Below are 24,502 nucleotides of genomic sequence, written 5' to 3'. Positions count from 1 at the left end.
CTCCCTTTAACCAGTGTATTGTTAAACTATTTACAAGACTAAAGTTTTAATCTTCACTTCTCTTATTGTGGAACACCATATAACCTTTTAAACTCAGATGAAGATCATTTTTTAAAAACTATTTTTATACCTCTCCCCTAGTTTTTAAACCAAATTTTTTCTTTATCTGGCTTGAAAGTTAAGAAGTTAAAATACTTCATGATTTTTTATAAACTGTAGTTTAAACTATATGCAGTAAAATATCCTTATGTTCAGTTAACATGTAACTTTTAAGTACCTATGTGTATATCATTATACTTAGTGCTATGGGAGATAAGAAACAGAAAAGAAACATAGTTACTAGTATACTAGTAACTAGTTACTTCATATACAAGTACTAGTGATATTTAGCAAATGATATGTTCCAGAAACAGTAATAGCCCAATGAACAATAGCCCAATAGCTACTTCAACTTTAATTTTTACCTCTGTCAATTTGCTACCTCTTCACTGTCAGCAATGTTTAGGGACAATAAAAAAGAACTCTTAAAACTTGGAAATAAAGTAGCTTTCTGAGAATTAAACCAGTGAAATCTCAACATTGTGCTTTTCATTATACAATATTGAAAGAAAACCAAGGAATTTTCATGGCTAAAGGGAGAGGAAACCTCAAAACACTAAGATGGACAGAGATATAAACTCTCAGTGTGTAATTTAATAAGTTGTATTATTGTATTGTCATTGGTTGTATTTCATACTATGTGGAGAAAGACTATGTGAACAAAAGTGGGATAAACAACATATGGCACAAAATAGATATAGCCTGAAGAATCAGAAACCGCAGTGTTTTTTTTTAAAGATTTTATTTATTTATTTATTTATTTGACAGATAGAGATCACAAGTAGACAGAGAGACAGGCAGAGAGAGAGGAGGAAGCAGGCTCCCTGCTGAGCAGAGAGCCCGATGTGGGGCTCGATCCCAGGACTCTGGGATCATGTCCCGAGCTTAAGGCAGAGGCTTTAACCCACTGAGCCATCCAGGTGCCCCAACCGCAGTGTTTTTATAGAACTATCCATATTTGACCATTGTGAATTCTATTTTTATAATAATTTGGTTAATATATCTTTCAAAGCCATTTTACCTCCCTTTGCTTTGATGCCATGTTACCAAGCAACTTTAACCCACTAAGCCACCCAGGTGCCCTGACCAAGCAACTTTCTAAGTACTAATTTAGCTTTTAAGATTATCTTCCGTAGTCTGTCACAGGGTGACTGTCAAATGCCTCCCCCAGATACATTAATTTGTTGGTTGGTAGCAGTTGTCAGAGGTGCAGATAGCATGAAAAAAAAAAGGTGGATTCTCATTGTATTATGAAATGCATTAACATTCTTAATTGAGAGACATGAAAAAGCCATGCTAAGGTGAAGTAAATAAGGATTTGAATTCTTCTGAGAGTTTTAGTCACCAATTTGAACAAAACAAGGTGGTATGTTTCTATGCATTTGTAACAATTACATTTGTATCTTCCTTAAATATTGTAATCATGCTTCATAGTGATGTATGCTCATTATTCTGTCACTGAATTGGAATTGGTTTAACTATTTATTTAGTGACTATTTACTGAGTGCTTATTCTGTGCCAGAGGCTTTCAAAGGTGCTTGGGATACATAAGTGAAGAAAAACCTAAGATCATTTTTCTTATAAAACTTATGGGTTGGTGAGGAGAGACAGACCATGGGATAAACACAGTGGACTAAGGAAACTATAAAGTTTGTGTTGAGCAGTGAGAAGATTGAACAGGTAAGGTAGAGCTAATTGTTTGACAGCTTTGGATGATATTTTAAAGAATTTAAATCCAATAGGCAATATAGAAAATGGATTATTCAGCTGGCAACTGACATAGTCAAAGTAGTATTTTAGGAAGATTAGGAGTTAGGTAGCATCTGAGATGGGGCAGAACTTGAGACAGAAGAATGATTAAGGAACTATTGCTTAACCCTAGACATGAGGTCATGAGATTGTAGAAGGACCAAGAAAGAGATACACCTAAAGATGTTGAAAAAGAAGTTGCCTGGGTTTTGGTGAAGTAAAGACAAGAATATTTTCCAATACAATTTCAAAGTCTATAGTGCTTCTTGGACCCCTGGTTACATCTTTGCTACTCATGGTTGAGGCTAAAAGGAAATGCAAACACTAGAAAGAGAGCTACAATTGTTTTTGCATTCAGACATTTATGGGGTATAAACTATGCAAAGGGTACCCCCACATACACCGTAGTCCTTTTTCAAACAGAGCAGCCACAATGATTCTGTTAAGTTGTATTTCAGACTATGCGATTCCTCTGTTCAAAGCTGCAATTGTTTCCCATATTACTCAAGACAGAAATCAAAGTTTTTAGAGTTGCCTATGGAGTGGCAATGGAAAAGGTCAGTGATTAAAAACTTCAGATGTTAAATTAGGTGTGGGCAAGACACCAGGGAAAAATAACAATCCAGAATTATGCATGCAGATTCCTTGGCAGATATCATTGAATTCTCTGTACACTGTAGGCAATATTTAGTGGGCATGATAATTATTAGAATCATACTCAGAGTTCATAGCCCCACATAAAATCCGGTAAATGAATGCACATTGTTATGTCTGAAATAAAAAAAAAGATTGAAGGCATGCATATATCAATTTAACAAAATTTTTCTATTAATCAGTCAATTCATGGATCTGACAGTCTAGATAAATGAGAAGACCTCTATTTTACTTCTCCTTATTTAATTGATCTATCATTGGTTATTTTGGTTGTTTCAAACTTTCCACTAACAGAAATATGAATCTCCTGGTTATATACTTTCTATTTCTGATTATGGAATTAAGATGGGAAGCAACATAAGGCTTTTCAGAGTGTTTAAGGAAGAAACAAAAATTAAGAACCAGGTATAGATCCTAAAAGGATTTCCTTTCTCACTCCCACCCCCACCCCCCATTTAGCCAATTGGTTCTCAAATGCATAGGTACCTTAGAATCTCCTGGGGAACTTAAAAAATATCACTGCCTGTATCCCATCCCAGATATACCGATGCAATTGACCTGGGGGCTAGGCCTCATTTTCTTTGAAAAAAAAAAAAAAAAACAGCAACAGGTGATTCCAATATGCATCTAGCATTAAAATTGGTTGTTTTTCAAGTCTTTTGTCTTTTTAGGTCTTCTTATCCTCACATGGTCATGTGCAACTTGTGATTGATTGCCTCTGCCATCTAGAATAAGACTCTCTATGGCTCAAGGAGGTTTCAGCTGGTATATATGATTTTACTCTCTTGAGGTAGGGAAGCGGAAGGGAGGCTTATCATCAGATTAGGTCTGAAGGCTCGGTCATATCATTTATATAGAGGCAAAGTGATACTGTTAGTTTTCCAGCTGTATTAGGAGTTCTAAAGAAGCACAACTCAAGCTAATAGGCAGTCTAAACTATGGTTCCAACCTTTTCTCAATTACCTTTGCAAGAATGGGCTATACAGTATCCCTCAGAAAGTATCAAGAATGTTGCCACAGAGAATATGCTTATTTTTCTCTGCTGAATGGCTCACCAAGAAAAGCTGTGAATTATTCTTATTAGGCCCTAAAGAATCCTGTCTTGTAGCAGTGACCTTAAAAAATCCCACTTATTTCCATTGGACATTCTTTCCTGCTTTGTCGAAGATTAGTTGACCATAGAGTTGAGGGTCGATTTCTGGGCTCTCTATTCTGTTCTACTGATTTATGTGTCTGTTTTTGTGGCAGTACCATGCTGTCTTGATGATGACAGCTTTGTAATAGAGCTTGAAGTCCGGAATTGTGATGCCACCAACTTTGGCTTTGTTCTTCAATATTCCTTTGGCTATTCGAGGTCTTTTCTGGTTCCATATAAATTTTAGGATTATTTGTTCTATTTCTTTGAAAAAAATGGATGGTATTTTGATAGGGATTACATTAAATGTGTAGATTGCTTTAGGTAGCATGGACATTTTCACAATATTTATTCTTCCAATCCAGGAGCATGGAACATTTTTCCATTTCTTTGTGTCTTCCTCAATTTCTTTCATGAGTACTTTATAATTTTCTGTGTATAGATTCTTAGCCTCTTTGGTTAGGTTTATTCCTAGGTATCTTATAGTTTTGGGTAAAATTGTAAATGGGATTGACTCCTTAATTTCTCTTTCTTCTGTCTTGTTGTTGGTGTACAGAAATGCAACTGATTTCTGTGCATTGATTTTATATCCTGACACTTTACTGAATTCCTGTACAAGTTCTAGCAGTTTTGGAGTGGAGTCTTTTGGGTTTTCCACATATAGTATCATATCATCTGCGAAGAGTGATAGTTTGACTTCTTCTTTACCAATTTGGATGCCTTTAATTTCTTTTTGTTGTCTGATTGCTGAGGCTAGGACTTCTAGTACTATGTTGAATAGCCGTGGTGATAAGGGACATCCCTGCCGTGTTCCTGACCTTAGCGGAAAAGCTTTCAGTTTTTCTCCATTGAGAATGATATTTGCGGTAGGTTTTTCATAGATGGCTTTGATAATATTGAGGTATGTGCCCTCTATCCCTACACTTTGGAGAGTTTTGATCAGGAAGGGATGCTGTACTTTGTCAAATGCTTTTTCAGCATCTATTGAGAGTATCATATGGTTCTTGTTCTTTCTTTTATTAATGTGTTGTATCACATTGATTGATTTGCGGATGTTGAACCAACCCTGCAGCCCTGGAATAAATCCCACTTGATCGTGGTGAATAATCCTTTTAATGTACTGTTGAATCCTATTGGCTAGTATTTTGGCGAGAATTTTTGCGTCTTCAATAAATGGTGCTGGGAAAATTGGACAGCCACATGCAGAAAAATGAAATTGGACCACTTCCTTACACCACACATGAAAATAGACTCCAAATGGATGAAGGACCTCAATGTGAGAAAGGAATCCATCAAAATCCTTGAGGAGAACGCAGGCAGCAACCTCTTCGACCTCAGCCGTAGCAACATCTTCCTAGGAACAACGGCAAAGGCAAGGGAAGCAAGGGCAAAAATGAACTGTTGGGATTTCATCAAGATCAAAAGCTTTTGCACAGCAAAGGAAACAGTTAACAAAACCAAAAGACAACTGACAGAATGGGAGAAGATATTTGCAAACGACATATCAGATAAAGGGCTAGTATCCAAAATCTATAAGGAACTTAGCAAACTCAACACCCAAAGAACAAACAATCCAATCAAGAAATGGGCAGAGGACATGAACAGACATTTCTGCAAAGAAGATATCCAGATGGCCAACAGACACATGAAAAAGTGCTCCACGTCACTCGGCATCAGGGAAATACAAATCAAAACCACAATGAGATAGCACCTCACACCAGTCAGAATGGCTAAAATTAACAAGTCAGGAAATGACAGATGCTGGCGAGGATGCCGAGAAAGGGGAACCCTCCTCCACTGTTGGTGGGAATGCAAGCTGGTGCAACCGCTCTGGAAAACAGCATGGAGGTTCCTCAAAATGTTGAGAATAGAATTACCCTATGACCCAGCAATTGCACTATTGGGTATTTACCCTAAAGATACAAACATAGTGATCCGAAGGAGCACTATAACCCGAATGTTTATAGCAGCAATGTCTACAATAGCCAAACTATGGAAAGAACCTAGATGTCCATCAACAGATGAATGGATAAAGAAGATGTGGTATATATACACAATGGAATACTATGCAGCCATCAAAAGAAATGAAATCTTGCCATTTGCGACGACGTGGATGGAACTAGAGCGTATCATGCTTAGTGAAATAAGTCAATCGGAGAAAGACAACTATCATATGATCTCCCTGATATGAGGACATGGAGAAGCAACATGGGGGGTTAGGGGGATAGGAGAAGAATAAATGAAACAAGATGGGATTGGGAGGGAGACAAACCATAAATGACTCTTAATCTCACAAAACAAACTGGGGGTTGCTGGGGGGAGGTGAGATTGGGAGAGGGGGAGGGGGCTATGGACATTGGGGAGGGGAGGCGAACCATAAGAGACTATGGACTCTGAAAAACAACCTGAGGGTTTTGAAGGGTCAGGGGTGGGAAGTTGGGGAACAGGTGGTGGGTAATAGGGAGGGCACGTTTTGCATGGAGCACTGGGTGTTGTGCAAAAACAATGAATACTGTTGCGCTGAAAAAAATAAATAAAATGGAAAAAAAAAAAGAAAGCAAAAAAAAAAAATCCCACTTATTATTTGTGTTAGGCAGCCTTTACGATGGTATCTGATGATCCCTGCTTTTTGGTATTTATGCCTTTATGTAATTTCCTTACCTTGTATAGGCAGAAGTAATGGGATATCACTCAAGATTAGGTTCTAAAAATACTGTGGCTTCCATTTTGGGCATTCTGTCTGGTTCCTTGCTGTGTAGGAAACAAACTGCCATGGTTTAAATAGTGCTATAGAGAGGCTAATGTGGTAAAAAAAAAAAAAAAAAAAAAAAAAAAAAGTGATATTTTGAGCCAACAACCAGTGAGGACCCAAGGTGAATCCCTTTCTAAGCTAAGCATTGAAATAATAGATGTCCATAGCCCTGGCCAACACCTTGATTGTAGCCTTAGGAGAGATTCTAAGTAGAGAGTACTGGCCAACCCATGTCCAGGTTCCTGACCACATAAAACATGAGACAATAAATATTTGCTGTTTTAAGCCATTAAGTGTTAAGATAATTTGTTAAATAACAATCTATAACTAACACATGTCTGGATTTGTCAAGAAGAAAGTCCTGCCATCTGTAAACTAATTATTATTATTTACCTCATATTTCAGTTGTTGTAAGTTCTGGTGATAGGAAAGAAAATAAGTTTGTATAGATTCTCATAATTTCAATGATGAGGATGTGGAAACTGGAACCACATAATTATCAGGAAGTGATATTTGGAACATGTAAGAAGAAATGTACTCAGGGGAGAGTAAATACAGGGATTTGGGGGAAGAGAGTTGGACTTTGTTGTTTTTTTATTATTTTTATTTATTTTATTATTTTTTGCTTTCTGCCAAGTCTCCCCAGCCTAAGAGAAAGTGCATTTTCTTAATAAACCATTCAAAGTTAGAGGATGAATGGGAGTAAATGTGGCCTGAAGGAACATCAACTTCATTGAAAACAGCAGCTTTGTTGAATAAATATAGAAGTTGAACAAACACTATCCTGACAACAATGCTGAAACAGTTATAAATTTTAATGAACTATTTCATATTAAGATGCACATGAAGAACTCAAATCATAGAGACCAGTTAAGAGATATTCTCTGAAAACTGTTTTAGAGTGATCATAGAAATAGTCACAGCTAATAATCATCTGATACCCACAAGTCAGTTGTAGTGACCTGTATTTGTTCTGATAGATAAGTGGCATATTCTAATTGACCTGTAACCATTCATGCTGGTCATTAAATATTTTTAATATCATTCCTATTCATAGTGAACTTTAGATAAAGTTTTTATTTTCTTTGGCCATGTGTCTTCTATGTGTAAAGTTGGATAATAAAATTGTATGGATCTCCTGTGTCTTATTCATGTCCAGGTAAATGGCAATAGGGTAGTGATATAAATGAAACTGCATGATAAACCTTGTAAATGTTTCTGATGTATCACTTTTGTTTATTGGTGTAAATTTTATATTAGTGCAAACACAAATATATTATGAAATAAAATACAAAAATCACATGAGTTTTAAGAGAAAAAAGATTTTCAAGAAATTTTGTGTGCCACCTTTACATTATTCCCTAGACCCTCATTCGTTTCTTCTTCTATTATTGTTATTTCAGTAGACAATTTTGAGAGACACTGATTTAGTGCATTTGTGGTTATAGAATTGCTTTTCCTACAGTTGGTCTTGTAATCCATTTGTATGTTCTTTGTAACTCTAGAGAACCCGAGGAGCAAAGTCTAAGAGCATCTTCTCTCTTATCATTAGGTCAATTTATAGCCAATTCAAAGGCTGATAATTTATACTATGGCTTTTGTTTAACAAAATGTTTTAGTTCACTAATTGCATTGAAAATATCTTTTTATTACTTCTTTTGTTAACAGTTTATATTCTTTCATTTAATTTTTTCCTTCCTTGTTGGAAACCTATGAATTTAACCAATTTTCCCTTTCAAAGAACATTTTAGAAAAGATTACTCCATTTATATGGACATTTTGCTTACTATTCCCCATTTGTAAATAAAGGGGTACATGTAAGAGTAGAATAGGAAACAGGATTAGAAATTGTATCATCTCTTTCCTCCTCTTGGTCAAATCATCACAGTATAGACTAATTATTGTATATGAAGTGAATTGCCAAAACATACATTGCCTTCGCATACAAACATAAATATCATATCTCAATAAAAAAAGAAATTGTTGTGACAGAGAGAGCAAACATGAGGGGGTGGTGGAAGGGGCAAAGGGAGACAGAAAATCTTAAACAGGTTCCACACCCAGCATGGAGCCTGATGTGTGGCTCCAATACCAACCCTGAGATCATGACCCAAGCCCAAATCAAGAGTTGGACACAACCAACTGACCCACCCAAGTACCCCTCAATAGAAATTTTTTGAAAGAAGGAAACTACTAGCTAATAATCCTAATAATCTGAGGGTATGAAATACATGCTAAGTGACCTAGACATTTGTGACCTCTTTCTACCTAACCAGCTACTATGGATGTATCACAGTCTCAGCTTCCTGGTCTACAGATGAATACAAGAGACAGTTTTAAGATTCTAGAATTCTAAATGTATGTAACTAGTACTGATTTTATTTTCTAAAATTTGCATGATAAATTTTTAAAAGAGGGGAAGATAAAAAATGAATTAGAAGTGTTCCTAGAAACACTACCAGATTGGATTTACTGCTAAATTTGGTGTACTTAATTAGCATTGCTGTGTAATTTGATTGTGTATGTATATATATATATAGAGAGAGATATACATATCTATATTATATAATAATATATAATATATATTGTCTCTGTTCAAATTTTATATCATCATGTTTGCCCTAACTTTTAAAAATGAAGAAAGATTAGTCTTAGTCTGAATTTTAATAGTCAAACATTGAATGAATTCATATAAAAATTGTTTATGGTTAGACACTCTGCTAAGCACTAAGGAAACACATAGTTTCTCCTCTGCCCTTGATATTTTCACAAGACCTCAGCCATAGAAACCTGATCTAGGAACCTAGCCTAGCAAGGCCTATGAATCGGAGACCAGATCAATCATAGCATGTCCCAGAGTATATCTGAGGAAGGGCAGTTCTTTCTAGCTTCCTGCCACTTTGACATATAGGTGAGCTGCAAGAAGATCAAATGAATCTGTTGTTCCTGTTGATTTAGCCTTTTAATGTAACTTTTGCCTATAAATGTATTAGTCAATAATATTTATATAAAATAAAGGGACTTGACAAGGAATATTTTGAAATTAAACACACAATGATAAGCATTCCAGTAGTATCTAAATTTAATTTAGATAAATGTTGGCCTCCAATTGGTGAACACATAAAGTGCTACTAAATCTGCCAATCAAAGAATTATGAAGTGGAATTTATCTTTATCTTACAGATAAGCCTATTACCTGTAGCCTCACCTCAAGCTTTCATGATATTCAGGTCCTCAAATACCTAATTATATGTTCTATTTTGGGCATTATGCTCTTGCCATCTATCAGGAAAAGATCTTTCCATGTGGCAATATTTTGAATGGCAGAAATTTCTAGACATTAGAAAATTACTAACTCAGTATGTATATTTTAAAACTATGGCACTTTTCTACTCATGAACTCAAGTATATTCTAACTTTAAAATCCTTTAAGTTCTTGTATCTGCAGTGATTTTACTTATATGATCCAATCTATCTATCTATCTATATATATATATATATGGCCAAATATATTTCACATTTTTTTATTGTTCCCTGTGCAACATCTATTGTAAGAATGGCTGCAGGCTGTCATTTTTGTCTGCCATCCAGGATTTGCTGGCCCATGTGCTATGGTCATGGTGTTGGTCATGACATGTTGGTCATGACAAGTTGGTCATGGACTTGGTGTTGGTCATGAGGGGGAAGGGTAACTTGCAGTTGAGCCAGACGGTTTTGTTATTGCTTTAGAATTAAAAGCATATGAAACATATACAGCTTATTAAGGTTTTTTTATAAATAACATAAACTTAAATAACAAAACAATAAAGTTCAAATACAACTTAGAGTTTAATGCTATAACCACAGAGAAAAAGCATGATTACTTATGGGAAGAACATTATTAATAGTCATATTCCCAAATATGAATTATACAAAAGATTATGTTACTTGAAAAAAAACTTAAAGATTTCTCAATTTTACTTTTAGGGATTATAAGATGTTATTTTGTGCCAAGTGAGATGAAATACAGTATTTTCATCATTATTGCTATTTTATATACAAGATTTTTTTGAAAACATCCTTTAAGCCATTATCCTTTCAGTTTGAGCAGCATTGGGAATTTTCTTCTTGTTAATAGGTACAAGCATTTTCTAATATTTTACTTTTGTAAAACTACCTATTTGATTCCATTCCATACTAGAATTCTTGAGAATATTCTTTCTTTTCTGATTAGAATTTAAGTGGATTATAATTTTTCACTAAAAAAACTTTCAAATACTGCTCATCTTCCATAGTTTGTATTGGCTTCATTATCTGACAAATCATTCCAGCAGCCTTTAGGTCTGACATATCTTTTATAACATCATCTGCATTATTATTATTATAGCAGCCATTTTATAAGCAGATAGGAATATTTAAATAATCATTACCAGATAATCAAATCTAACATACTCTTAAGGGTAAATTAATTTAAGAAAAAACATTACTATTACTAACATCATGATTGTACAACCAGTTTTAAAATTTTTTACAACTTTTAGTTACTAAATCTGATTTTTGTGTATATTTTTTTCAAATCTTTCTTTAATGCAGTCTCTTAAAATAAACATACATGCGCAAGTCCAGCTTGATCAGTTTTTCAGTAGTTTTCCAGCCTTTCTTTGTTGCTTAAAAAAAAAAGAAAGAAAGAAAAGAAAAGAAAAAAAGAAAGAAAACAGTCCACTTAAAGAAATCTCCCTGCTGGAACTGGTTTCTTATATACCATATATGACTATGTTATTGCCATAGGAAGAAAGTGGGCTGTTTTTTGTTCTTTCTTCGTTTTTTTCCCCCTTACAGGAACCCCCTTTTGATTTAGAGCAACAAACATTTCTCCTCCACTGTGTGTCCATTTAGCTGATGCATATGTGTTGTAATGGTTTTCCAGAATTAATTCTTTGAAGTTACAATCTTCATTGCATTCTTTCTGTTAAAACAACAAACAACATTATTCAGATTATTTTTAGAGGGACTCAAATAGTAAGCAGTAATATTTAGTAAAATTAAATCATATATGGCCTTTTCTTTTGAGTGGACCTACTGCAGTTTGTTAGATATAAATTAGCATTTGCAAAAAAATAGACATCTTAAAATTTTTTAAAAAGATAAAATGACACATATTTAGTTATGCAACATATTTTCAAATGTCTAACTTTTTGGCCATTGGTTACCACTAATCTTTAGTGTTAGGAGCTATTTCACTCTAAGTAGCGGCTCTCATATTACCATGCCCAAGTCACTCATTCCCTAACTGATGAGACTTGATATGATTAGCAGAGCATCTGCCTCCCTCAATCAAAGGACATATTTCACACCTTTCTTCATTTACTACTATACTGCCTGCAATTGTGATAGAAAATTAAATTTATTTGTTCATTCATCCAACTACTCAGTCATTAAACCTACATTATTATATAATAAGCCTGTGCCAGTTAATCATGACTGTTGGGCTGTGGGAATACAAATGAAAGTCGATTATATTTTTTTATGGTGGGATGAACTGTTACATATTTCACATCATAATAAAGTGGAAACAACATGATTGCTCACAGTTCAAAGCCCATGATTGTGAGACTGATGTTGATAAACAAATGTCTGAATATTTTTCCCAAGAATTTTCATGTTAGCAATGTACAGATTGGGTGAACTTTAACTAAAGAGCTTTAATATTCTCAGAATGAAATTTTATATTTTAAGTATCTAAAATGCACATGGAATTTCAGAGATGGAAGTATCCTGGGAGGTCGGTTAATCCAACTCATTTCACAAATGAAGACATCCAAGCCTGGAGAGCTTAAGTAATTTGTCCAAGGTCCTGCAAAAACTGTTTTCTCAATGCTTGAATAGATAATGTTTTAATGAAATCATTAAATTATATAATTGGAAAGAAATTAGTTTCACCTTTTCTTTTCAGAAAGGCAAGATGTTTTGTTTGGGGCACCTGGGTAGCTCAGTTGGTTAAAAGTGAAACTCTTGGTTTAGGCTCAGGTCATAATCTCAGGGTCATGGGATCAGGCCCATACTGGGCTCTGTGCTCAATGTGGAGCCTGTGCTTAGGATTCTCTCTCTCCCACTCCCTCTGCCTCTCCCTTGCCTCCTCCCTCTCTCTTTCTCTTTCTCTTTCTGTCCCTCTCTGAAAGAAAGAAAGAAAAGAAAAGGCAACATATTTTTGACAAAAATAAGTTCAAAAATTAAGTCTAAGCTATCAGTTATCAATACCTTTGCATAGAGTTTTCCTTCCTTATTCATTGCAAGATAATATTCACTTTCCACCCCTTTAATTGCCACAATTCCAACTGCCACTGTCCTGATTTCCATGATATCTGCAAGAGATCACAGAAAGATAAGTCAGTTATTCACTCAACTTTGCAGATTATCTAAGAATGACCATTTGTTCTTATCCTTTTTTCAGTTAGAAGTTATTAAAATTATGAATCTGATTATTAACTCAGATTGAAGCCACCTACCCATAACACACAAACACCAGAGTAGTCCCTGTTAAATATGGAAGTGCAAACTATTGATTTTTTTTAATAGAAAAGGATACCTGGATTCAAAGAAATAGGTAAATATTTGAATTTAGCTTTTCCTTCCCTAGAATTACATTTCTAATTTACTATAATAATCATCACGATAACAGCTAATGTTTATTGATCTTATACCACATTCTCAGAATTATTCCAAGGCTTCTATATATTAACTCACCTTCTTATCACCAAGGCTATGAAATAAGTACTCTGGTTATTCCAGTTTTATAGATCAAGAGGCCCACACATAGAGAAGTTTAATTTGCCCAAGTTCTCTCAACTGGTAAATGGCAGAAGTGAAATTTGAACCCAGACAATCTGGTTCTTAATCATTATACAATACTATGAAAATATATAATAAGCTAACATCTTTACTTTTCTCTTAAACTTTATGTTAAAAATCAGTGCTAATAGAAAATCTCTTGAATTTACAGAAGTTGAATAAAATTCTTTTAAAGCAATTTTAAATGATGGTAATAGAACCTACTGCCTTAAGAAAGATTAAATATTTTAAACTGATATTGAGTTTTTTGATATATGAAAAGACAGTTTAAAACCAAATTATAGGGGTACCTATGTTACTCAGTCAGTTAGGCATCCAGCTCTTGGTTTCAGCTCAGGTCGTGATTTCATGGGTCACGTGATAGAACCCCAGGGTGGGGCTCCACACTCAGCATGGAATCTGCTTGAGATTCTCTCTTTCCACCCCTACTCCACTGCTCTGCATGTGCTGTTTCTCTCTCTCAAATAAATAAATAAAAACTTTTAAAAAGTAAAAAAATAAAACCAAATTATGAATCCTGCTCATATGATACTGTATAACTTTATACCTTTCTAATTTTTAATCTTTGTTGAAATTGTTTTTATAAAACATGGTTACCATAAGAATACTAACCTATTATTTATAACCTATTATCGTTTATGTATCTTTTCTTTAAGTGCTATATTTTAATGACTCACATAAATACAGTAAAATCTCAAGAAATTTTTAAAAACATTTAAAATGATTTAAAACATTTAAATGTAGGAATTAAAAGTTTAGTGAACCTTTTTAAATAACTGCTATTAATTATACTTTCAACATGAAGATGCAGCCATGAGACATTCTCCTTCCTGTGCCTAACATAATGCAAAAAAATTCCAAGTGAAAATTATCTGCATAAAATCAAGTCTCCAAAAGCTGTTTTCCAAAATATTTACTGAATTAAAGGAAAATCTGATTTTTTTATTCCATGGTTTTGCTTCATCCTCTTATTTATTCTTTTTGCTTTAGTTTTCCTATCTGGAGAATAAAATTGAAACCCACTTCATCAGGATTAATATAGCCTGCTAATTTTTGTCATCTGTTTCACATATATGCTGCATATAGAGGCCCTTTTCACAGTATACTATGCTTAGCACTAGCCAGAGGTCATCCAGTTGAGAGTTCTAGAGCTGCTCATAAAAACTTAGGTCTATGAAGGAAATGCAAAGGAATGAATATTAATCTTTTTAAGTATTTATGAAGTATTGTCAGAAGGTGTAGAACCCTAGTGTAATTTGAGGACACAAATTAAGGAAAATGGCTCTAATTTCTGAACTTCAGAAGTTAATATCAAGTATAAATAGCAAACATATCTTAATTAAAAGGAAAGAAAAGCTTTTGATTCTGTTTGTATTTGAAGAATGTGGAGCATTAAAATTAGTTTTAATCATGAAAATATTTTATATTCAATTCTAATAAATCATGAATGATTTATGATTATTTTATTTCATTCTAAATTTTCAGACCAACAAATCATTTCATTTTAAATAGCACAATTTCTACTCCCTTTCTTATAATCAGAATAGGACTCGAGATGTAAACAATGATTTAAGGATCGAATTATTAGGTGTCATTAAAAATTCAATAAACTATTTCATTAAATACCCTGATTTTACTAAAAGGTAGATGAAAAGTAGTCAAAGACCTCATAACAACTACTGGCATCAATGAATAAAATAATCTTAATTCTCAAGATTTTGGTCACAACTAAGCTATGCCTTTATAAGTAGTTGATAATAGCAATAATATGATTGAGAAGCTACTGGATAAAATATATTACCATTATCTCTCAATATTTTATGACCCTAGGAAGTCATAATAATAAGCAAATTCAAAATGAAAAACAATGAGAAGGAAAGAGAACCGAGAAACTATCTGTCCACGTGAAACCAAAGAATTCTCACTTCCACAGTACATTCATAGAGTTCAGTGGTTCCACTTTTATCAATAGGGGAAGGTAATAAGTGTAAATAATAATTATGCTTCAATATGTGTCTTAATATTCTCGCTAGTAAAATTTAAGCCCTGCATCAATCATAATCAGACCAGAGCATTCTGACTTGCTACATCTTTTGAAGATCTCAGTATTGTGATCAGGGTGTGATAATGATGAAATTCTAGGATGTAATTTTAGACAGTAGATTAAAGAGGGAAGCAGTGGCAGAGGAGCACATGTGAGGATGCTTCAGGTGACACCTGCAGATATTCTTCTTTAACACTGGGTGTTCCCAGTGTTCAGAGTGTTCAATGTAAATATTAAATATTTAAAAAGTAAAATACACTATCACCATATTTTTAGAAGTCTGATACATTCTGAAATGCTGTGATGCTATGCAAAATTATTTTTTGTTGTTAAAAAGCAATTTTGTTAATCCTACACATCTAGCACAGCTAGAATTTCATTGTAGATTTAGATCACACAGTGGTTTGTATGTGCCAAATTTAGGAAGAAGGTATAGAAAACTGCTCTCACTTTTAACTCAGTATCTTCATAAAAGTCAACCACATTATTAGTCCCACCCCAGTAAAAATAGCATCTTCTTGACTTTTCTTCTGTACTCATTCTCAAAATTAGCCAGCTTTAAAGTGATACTTGACTTTTCCAGCCCCTTTCCTTATGCCTTAGCCTCGACATCACTGGGCCTACAAGTTGAGGAAATAGACATAGCAAAAGGAATGAGTAAATGGGATAGAAATAATTTTAAGCATTGCTGTCAAGTATATTGAGTATCTGTGTTCTATCATATTTGCTAAAGGAAGCTTTGTTTGATACTAAGGTGGTTCATTCCAGTATTATGCTCCACTTCCTAAAATATTAACAAAATAGAGATGCAGGGACAAGGGGATCAGCCAGAAAATTAAAAGAAATGCTTCCCGGAACTCAACAGCTTGCCGGGAAAAATTCCTGGATATTAGGACACCAACGGAACTATTTGGAGTGACGTGAGCATATTTGTTTTGTTTGTCCTACTGTATGAATGGTCACCAATCATGTGTAATATAAATATAAATTGTTTTTCTTGGCTAGATGTGAAAGTGAAAAAGCTCAAAATATTCTTTTCTATGATACATCTTATTAGAGAAGATAAGCATTTTTAGAGGGGACTTAAAAAAACAACTAATTCAGAAGAGAAGCCAGTAAGAAAAAAAAAAAATCTTAACAGTCTAGGGAATCCAAGCTATCATTAAGAATATAGCAAAAGGAATAAAGTTGGTTAAGTTGTGTTTGGAAAAAAAAAAAAAGAATATAACAAAAGGAATAAATTGGCTGAAAGAGAAAGAAAACATAACTGCAGAGTGGGGAGCATAGTTAAGTGGTAATAAACTATTTTCTTTAGAAATGAATAGTTATGCTATTCTAACCAACAGTGGTGAGTCTGGCTGTTCAGAAGCATTGGCAACAGTATCTCATGGTTTATGTAATGAAGAGAAAAGCTAGTGGAAATTAGGTTGTTCCCTGACTGGAAAGCAGTCCAGAACAGGTTTGAGACAGCTTCCTATTGGAGCTGGATATTCCTGATGTATATATCAAGACACGAAGAAGGGTTGGGGCAGATTCATCAAGCTGAATGAATGCTGGCCCATGTGGGAATGAATGGCCACACCAGAAGAGATGGCAGATCTCTAGCAACACAGCAGTTTGTTTTGTTTTGTTTTGTTTTGTTTTGTTTTGTTTATTTTCAGCGTAACAGTGTTCATTGTTTTTGCACCACACCCAGTGTTCCATGCAGTACGTGCCCTCCCTATTACCCACCACCTGGTTCCTCAACCTCCCACCCCCCACCCCCACCCCTTCAAAACCCTCTGGTTGTTTTTCAGAGTCCATAGTCTCTCATGGTTCATCTCCCCTTCCAGTTTCCCTCAACTCCCTCTCCTCTCCATATCCCCATGTCCTCTGTGTTGTTATGCTCCACAAATAAGTGAGTTTTGAGTAGGAAAATGAAAGACATGAGAGCACAGGTGTTGTTTTCATTTCTTCTTCTACTTTAGTCTCATGAGTTTATGTCTTATATTTGTCTTATATAAGACAATAGATATACTGTAGACAAAAAAATCATGTACAGTAAGTTTGGTAGCTAACTTAATATCTGCAAGCTATATATTTTCATATTTTATTTTCTGAGCAACTCCCTGGTTTTTGGTATGGTGGGTAGGATTTCATAAGCTTACATAGTTCATTCTTCTACAGATCCTTGTGGATCTATAAAAACCTCACTTCTCACTCTGTACTTGAACAAAAGTCATTCTTGTGTTTTCTGGAGTAAGAGAGGGCACAGCACATAGGACAAAGCAGTTTAGAAAGTCAGTGTTGGTAGGATACCAATTCTGCCAAATTACTGAATGCATTACCAAGCAATCTACCTTTAAATATGTTAATTTCATGGTGAAAGATATTTTTAAGGTACATCAAACAATTAAAAATATTACTCATTCAGGGGCGCCTAGGTGGGTCAGTGGGTTAAAGCCTCTACCTTCGGCTCAGGTCATGATCTCAGGGTTCTGGGATCAAGCACTGCGTCTGGCTCTCTGCTTAGCAGGAAGCCTGCTTCCTCCTCTCTCTCTCTGCCTGCTTGTGATCTCTGTCTGTCAAATAAATAAATAAAATCTTTAAAAAATATATTACTCATTCAGGAACCTTGCTATTTTCAAGTCTATCTTCATCTCAGTTAGAGGCAGAACCTTTAAAGAGTGAGCATGTTTTCATATGTTTATTTGCCATCTGCATGTCTACTTTGGTAAGATATCTATCTGTTCATATATTTTGCCCATTTTTTAATTGGGTTGTTAAAAAATGAAAGATTTTTAAAATATTCTTAACCCCAGTGCTCGCTTCGGCAGCACATATACTAAAATATTCTTAACCCCAATATGTAGAGATAAGATTAACAATGTTCTTCACTTGGGGCACGTGGGCAGTTCAGTCAGTTGAGCAGCCAACTCCTGATTTTCAGATCAGGTGATTCAGGTGATTCAGATCAGGTGATCCTGATTCAGATCAAAGGGTCCTGGGATGGAGCCCTGTGTCATGCTCTGTGCTCAGCTGGGAGTCTGCTTGAGGATTTGTTCCCTCTCCACCTGCCCCTCTCCCCATTCACATGTTCTTGTTCTCTCTCTCTCTCTCAAATAAATAAATCTTTGAAACAAACAAACAAAAACCCTCAAATGTTCTTCACTTACTTAGTATCAGAATGGTGGGACATATATGAATCTACTGTTGTAACTGGACCTGAATGGGAGGATGTCCACATATAATTAACAATACTTCTATCATTCAACAGTTACATTTTGTGGATAGTTGGTCCATAAAAGAAAAGCTAGCAAACATTACAGGTTTTATTTCCTAATTATGACTGAGCTTGAGAGAAACCCTAAACCTGCGCATCAGTATTCTCCTTTTCGTGTAATAGAAAACATAATATTGAATGAAGGCAAGAATAGCAGGAGTAAAAGGGACTTGAAGGAAAGGAAAACACTGACTTCATACAATTTTACAGTAGTAAGATCTTTGAAAACTACTCCATATGTCCTTTAACAGATATTACTCAGTTTTGAAGGTATTGCAAATATGTTGAATCAGTGAATTTCTTCATCATTTTTTATTGTGTTAGTACAAATTTAACCTCATTGGATTCTGCTACAAGGTAAATTATTTCCCCTGGATCTTCCTTTTTTTTAAAAAAAAAGATTCTATTTAATTATTTGACAGACAGAGATCTCAAGTAGGTAAAGAGGCAGGCAGAGAAAGAGGAGGAAGCAGGCTCCCCGCTGAGCAGAGAGCCCGATGCGGGGCTCGATCCCAGGACACTGGGATCATGACCTGAGCTGAAGGCAGAGGATTTAACCCACTGAGCCACCCAGGCGCCCCCCCCCCCACCCCGGATCTTCCTTTAATGAACATGAAGAAGAGTTATTTATCAGTTACAGTGCTCCAAGAGGACAGGGCTTGTCTCTAAATTGAGCCTAGCAAGGAATTGGCTCACAGTGAAGATTTGTTGAATGTTTCATGAATGTATCAGCATCACATTCTCAAATGCTTGTAAGCAACTGTTAAAATTTCCCTAGCCTCCTCTTCAGGCCTGTATTTGCCATTTAATTTTAAGAGTATCTCTGGAAGGGGGCACCTGGGTGGCTCAGTGGGTTAAAGCCTCTGCCTTCAGCTCAGGTCATGATCTCAGGGTCCTGGGATCGAGCCCCGCATCGGGCTCTCTGCTTGTCAGGGAGCCTGCTTCCTCCTCCTCTCTCTCTGCCTACTTGTGATCTTTGTCTGTCAAATAAATAAATAAAATCTTTAAAAAAAAAAAGTATCTCTGGAAGAAGTAGCAGTTTTGTGTATAGACAGATAGACAGTACTCAGTGAAATAAATGACATATTTACCCTTACCTGAGAAAGGAGTCTTTAAAGAAAGTATGTTTGAAACCAGAATAATAAACTTTTCACTTTGACCATTGTTGATAAATTGCTTATGAGACAATGAATGCTCGGTACTATTTTGAATTTGTTTTGGTCATAAATTTCTTACTAAGATAGTTTATGGACACTTTGTTTTCTTACAAACAGCTTCTATCATGAACTAAGTTTTATCAAAATGTCAAAATTATGTAAGATATATTTACTTAATAAGATCGTATGGCTGCCTGTATCTTATTTTAAGTTGCCCACTTAGAATGTAAATAGTTGACCTTTAGCAGTATATGCATATTATTCAAAATTGACTTCTTCAAACGTTATAGGGAAAGAGACAAACAGCAAATTATCTTAGGTTGAAATAAGTTTGTTCCATCGCTTAAACAGAGTGATTGCTTAACATGGAAGACAAATCTCTTTTTTAAGGCTAGTGTTGGATTAGAACCATTAGGTGGATATTCCATGCACATGCTGACTTTGCTGCCTGGAGGCAATGATTCAGTGTTTGAATTGGGAAAGAAATGAGTTCACTTGCCTCACATCTCTTTATTATCTTTCACTCAGAGTAGATGACACAAAGGACTTTGTGGAGATAGAGACCTCCAACAGGTCCAAGTTCTCTTACTTTTCCCATGAACCCTAGAACCTACTATTGTAAGATAACACAATTAATATATTTGGTTGATAATGCTAATCTTATCTTTGAATCACCTACCCTAAAAAAGCATGCCCTGTAACTGTTAAATAACAGATCTAAGACAGAACCTTGGAATACACTAAAAGAAATTAGAAGACTAATGAAATCAAAGCCAGCAAGAAAGAAACACAACTAGATAAATTATTACAGAAACCCAGGAAGCATAATTCCCATCAAACCAGCATGAAACTCAAAACAGTTACACATGATTGCACAATTGCTGGTATCGAATAGAACTGAAATGTCCTGCATAAGAGAATTGATTCCACACCATCATTATCTTGGGGGAGAGAGGGGGTAAATCAATTATAGTTCTTATCAATCCTCTATTCTGTAATGATGTAAAAAACACTTAAGTGATTTGCCAGGTTAAAAAGAATCATGTCATTCATTTAGAGATTTATTCAGAAAACAAAGCATTTAGAAATCTTTAGAAAGTACATTAGTGTGTGGTACAGTGATGGCAATGTTTTCTTTTGAAAGAATTTAAGTTGCAACAGTTTCTTTCAGCAGGATTAGAAGCATGCCAGAATTAGAAACAAACTATTCAGTTGTGCAACAAATAGGATGATTCCAGTGGCATATTACTAAAGTATGTAATGGGAACAATGTTGAACTGTATTGAACAGAATTATATTTCTATGCCAATTTCCTGACCTTTTCCTTATCATATATGACCTCTCTGGAACAAAAGGGGGCCAGTTTTCTCCCTAAATGAGACAAAAGAAATACTCTTTGTTTGCCCTGTAATCCCTGTAAATTCTAAATTACTATTCGGAAAGAGTTTTTTATCTGATCATGTAGAACAATTACATCTGCTAAATACAACACTTTTACTACACTCTAAAAATGGCCCCAAAATTATCACAAGAGGTGCAGATGATATAATCCCAGCATATGTGAGAAAAATATCTCTTACTACCCCCTAGAAAATCTCTCCCATTTTCTAGATTTTCCCAAAATTGAAAATATCTTCAGTAGGAAAGCAGAATTTTCATTACATAGGATTACAGATAGGTTCAAAATACAAATATACCTGGAATATAATCTTTCCTCTTTCCCTCTTTAACTTGTATTTAAATGTTTTGCCACCCAGACAATAAGATAATTCTGAACACTTTGGTTTCAGATCTTGCTGGTAATCAGCATTGAAAAATTAAAGCATGATTTAAAGCCATTTTGGCCATTGGTTTTCTTAAGAGTTTTTAGGTACACATTCTTTGCTACCAGTCGAAACAGTGCATTCTAATGCAGAGTAGTTATATTTCTCACAGAAATTAAAGTGAAAGAAAAAAAGGAAGAAATAAAACATCTGAGTTTACAGAGGAACATACTTAAAATGTTGAAAAGAAGATCCAGACATCCCAAACTCTTACTAGAAACTCCCAGTTGCCCTTTCTATATTCTCTATATTCTATATATTACCAAATATGTATCTACCACTTCTTTTCTGTTCCCATTGCCATCACGTTATTTGTACCTCATCTATTAGTTTAGTTTCTTGCCTAGACTCTTGCCTCCAGGGAACACATTACAAAAGTTACTGTTCTGCTCCAAAATTTTCAATGGTACACACTATTAAAAAGCAAACCAAATTAAAACCTCTTGTACTTGGAATTCAGAACCCTACAAAATCTGGTCCAGTCTACTTTTGCAATTTTCTCCCATTGTTCCTCTACAATTTGCATGAGTCGCTGGCCCCCAAAGCCATTGATTTACTCATCTTCCTCTCCCAAACAAATAGCCAGGCACTTTTCCTGCTTCTGCCCACCAGTACCCATAATTACATAGAATCTCTATTTCAGTATTCCCCGAATATTTCTTCATGCACTGGCTAAATGAATTCATGTGATGAATTATTTTAAAAATTTCAAGTGCTCATTCCTGCTTGTCAGAAAGTCTGATCCAGTAGGTCTGAGGTGAGGCTTGGGAGTATCTTAAAAGCTTCCATTTACTTGAGTGGCACTTTTCTCTCAAAGCCAAACTGAAATTCAAGTTTCTACATAATGTTTTACGGAGTTTTCTGGTCTGTCATCATCTCTTTAAGGACAACACACTGCTAACTAGGAATTAATACTCATCTCTATTCTTCCATTGTTACTGAAAAGTTTAGCCCCTTTTTTTGCGTCTAAATTATAAGCCATTTGAGGAGACTACCTTGTACTTCTGCAAATCCTAGTACTTAGTATAGGGTTTTGTATCTGGAAGGCTTTCATTAAATGCTGAAGTAGATAGAATGACACATAAATCCATAGCTGTGTCATATTATAAATCAGTAAATGAAAGTTAGTTATCATTCTAGGATTTAAGAATTAATGAGTTTCCTAAACATACTAAACATCAGAAGAACTAAGATTAAGAGATTATCCAGAAGTATTTGTTAAATTTCCTTCTAATTTTCATTACATTTTTGGAGTTTATCTAATTAGGTAAGAAAGAGCTCAGGGTGCCTGGTTGGCTCAGTCGGTGGAGCATACAACTCTTGATCTTGGTGTTGTGAGTTTGAGCCTGATGTTGGGTGTAGAGATTATTTCAAAAAATAAAGTCTTTAAAAAAAAAAAGCACAAAATTCCATGGTTAATTCAAACAACAGTTCATCTCAGATTACATTTCATGATGCCAACTCAAAACAATTAAGACAAACTCCAAACATCTCTACTTCTCTAACCAGTTGTAGGTTTTTCTTTTTAGTATTGGCTAAACCTTGCTTCAACCTATTTATATTTTTAGCATGCAACACTTCTATGCCTAACAACTTTCTCATGTTTTCTGTTTATTGTGTTATATAGCACTTCTATTTATCTGCCTTCTGGCGCATTAAGACTTTAAGAAGTGCATGCTAGTCCTAATATTTCATGAGATGACTAACAAGTCTCTGTTCTTCTTATCCATATTATTATGATTTCATAAACACTGAATATGGTTCATCTTAAATAAACATTTGTTATTCTAGATCATTTCCCCAGTTTTTTTAGTCTATGTCATGTATGTCTTATATCATTCATTCATTCTAATTCCAAGATGTTTCCATTGTACTGGGTAGTCTTTATTAATGCTAAGCAAAGAGGACAACATCTGCATTCCAGATGTAGCTATATCATGTTGTTTACACAGAACTATTGTAATATGTTCTGTTTTGTGTCTTACTTTCTTCCTGATGGTGCCCATTGCTTTATTTGTCTTTTGGCTACAATTACACATTAAGATAATATCTTCAGGGAAACATCCAGAGTGATTTCTTGATACCTTTTTTGTGAAGAAGTATTATTCAGGGCCCTTTATCTTATAAATATAGTTTAAATTTTATTATAAAATTTTGCACTCAAACTCATCTGCCAAGTTTCTGCTTACCTATATATGTATGTTATGTCTGCCAGAATTTTATCGTCATTACCTTATTTCACTAATTTAAAGATGTTAGTGTAATCTGCAAACTTGGACTTTTCACTGTATATTCTCATTGTTAGGAAATGTTGACTAAGTTGACTCATTTTATTGATCTCTGAGGAATATCTCTGTTACATATTTTCATTCAAAATGTTCTTTCAAATTAATTCCTTATTTTGAATTTGTCCCTTTTTCTTCAACCATTGATTCTCAGAATAAGCGGGGTTGGGGTGGGGGCAGGCATTGTTGGGCAAAGAACATCTTTTAGGGAAAAAGATTTCAGAATCACTAACTTTTTAAAACTATACATGGGGCTTCTGATAATTCCTACCTATCCTTGGAAAGTCATGCCCTGCCCAACCCATTCCTCACTGGACTTATCACTGTAATTAGTCAATGATACTAATAGGAGTGTTCTCTCTACAACAGGTATTTGGGGTGGAAAAATTCACAAGATTTTCAAAGCCAGGTTTTAATAAGTATCTCACTCCCCCAATGAAAAAGATCAGCTTTATCCTGGGATCATAATATAGTGACTTTTTTAAAAAGTTTCTTATTTCTCGAACCACATCAAATAATTTTGAAGATGAAAAATGATGTCTACATGTTTATTTCCTAAAAGAGCATTAGTAAATAGGTTTAATTTTCCTCTCACAGAAACTATTGCTTTTCTGCAACTTCTATTCTATCAACACTGTGTAGTGAGACAGAGAAAATTAGGCAGGAGGAACTGTATGAGAAAGGCACAAGTATAGGACACTTGTGACATTTGGG

At 34.8% G+C, this 24,502-nt stretch overlaps 2 protein-coding genes across 4 annotated transcripts in view; one reads left to right on the top strand and one right to left on the bottom strand.

Moving 5' to 3' along the window:
• The window catches only part of FAM227B (family with sequence similarity 227 member B), a 201,520-nt gene that overhangs the window by 63,281 nt on the left and 113,737 nt on the right, over window positions 1-24,502 (top strand). The gene's annotated exons all lie outside the window — the stretch shown is intronic.
• FGF7 (fibroblast growth factor 7) overlaps window positions 10,054-24,502 on the bottom strand; it is a 50,733-nt gene continuing 36,284 nt past the window's right edge. For all 3 annotated transcript variants that reach the window (XM_046008119.1, XM_046008118.1, XM_046008117.1), the window contains exons 3-4: window positions 12,627-12,730; window positions 10,054-11,334 (exon numbers count right to left, since the gene is read on the bottom strand). In XM_046008119.1, coding sequence (XP_045864075.1) covers window positions 11,140-11,334; window positions 12,627-12,730 — 299 coding nt within the window. In that variant the 3' untranslated portion in view covers window positions 10,054-11,139. The remainder of the gene's footprint in view (window positions 11,335-12,626; window positions 12,731-24,502) is intronic.

This window comes from Meles meles, chromosome 6, assembly GCF_922984935.1.
Source record: "Meles meles chromosome 6, mMelMel3.1 paternal haplotype, whole genome shotgun sequence".
Lineage (NCBI taxonomy): Eukaryota > Metazoa > Chordata > Mammalia > Carnivora > Mustelidae > Meles > Meles meles.
This window is presented reverse-complemented; position numbering and strand designations above follow the sequence as displayed.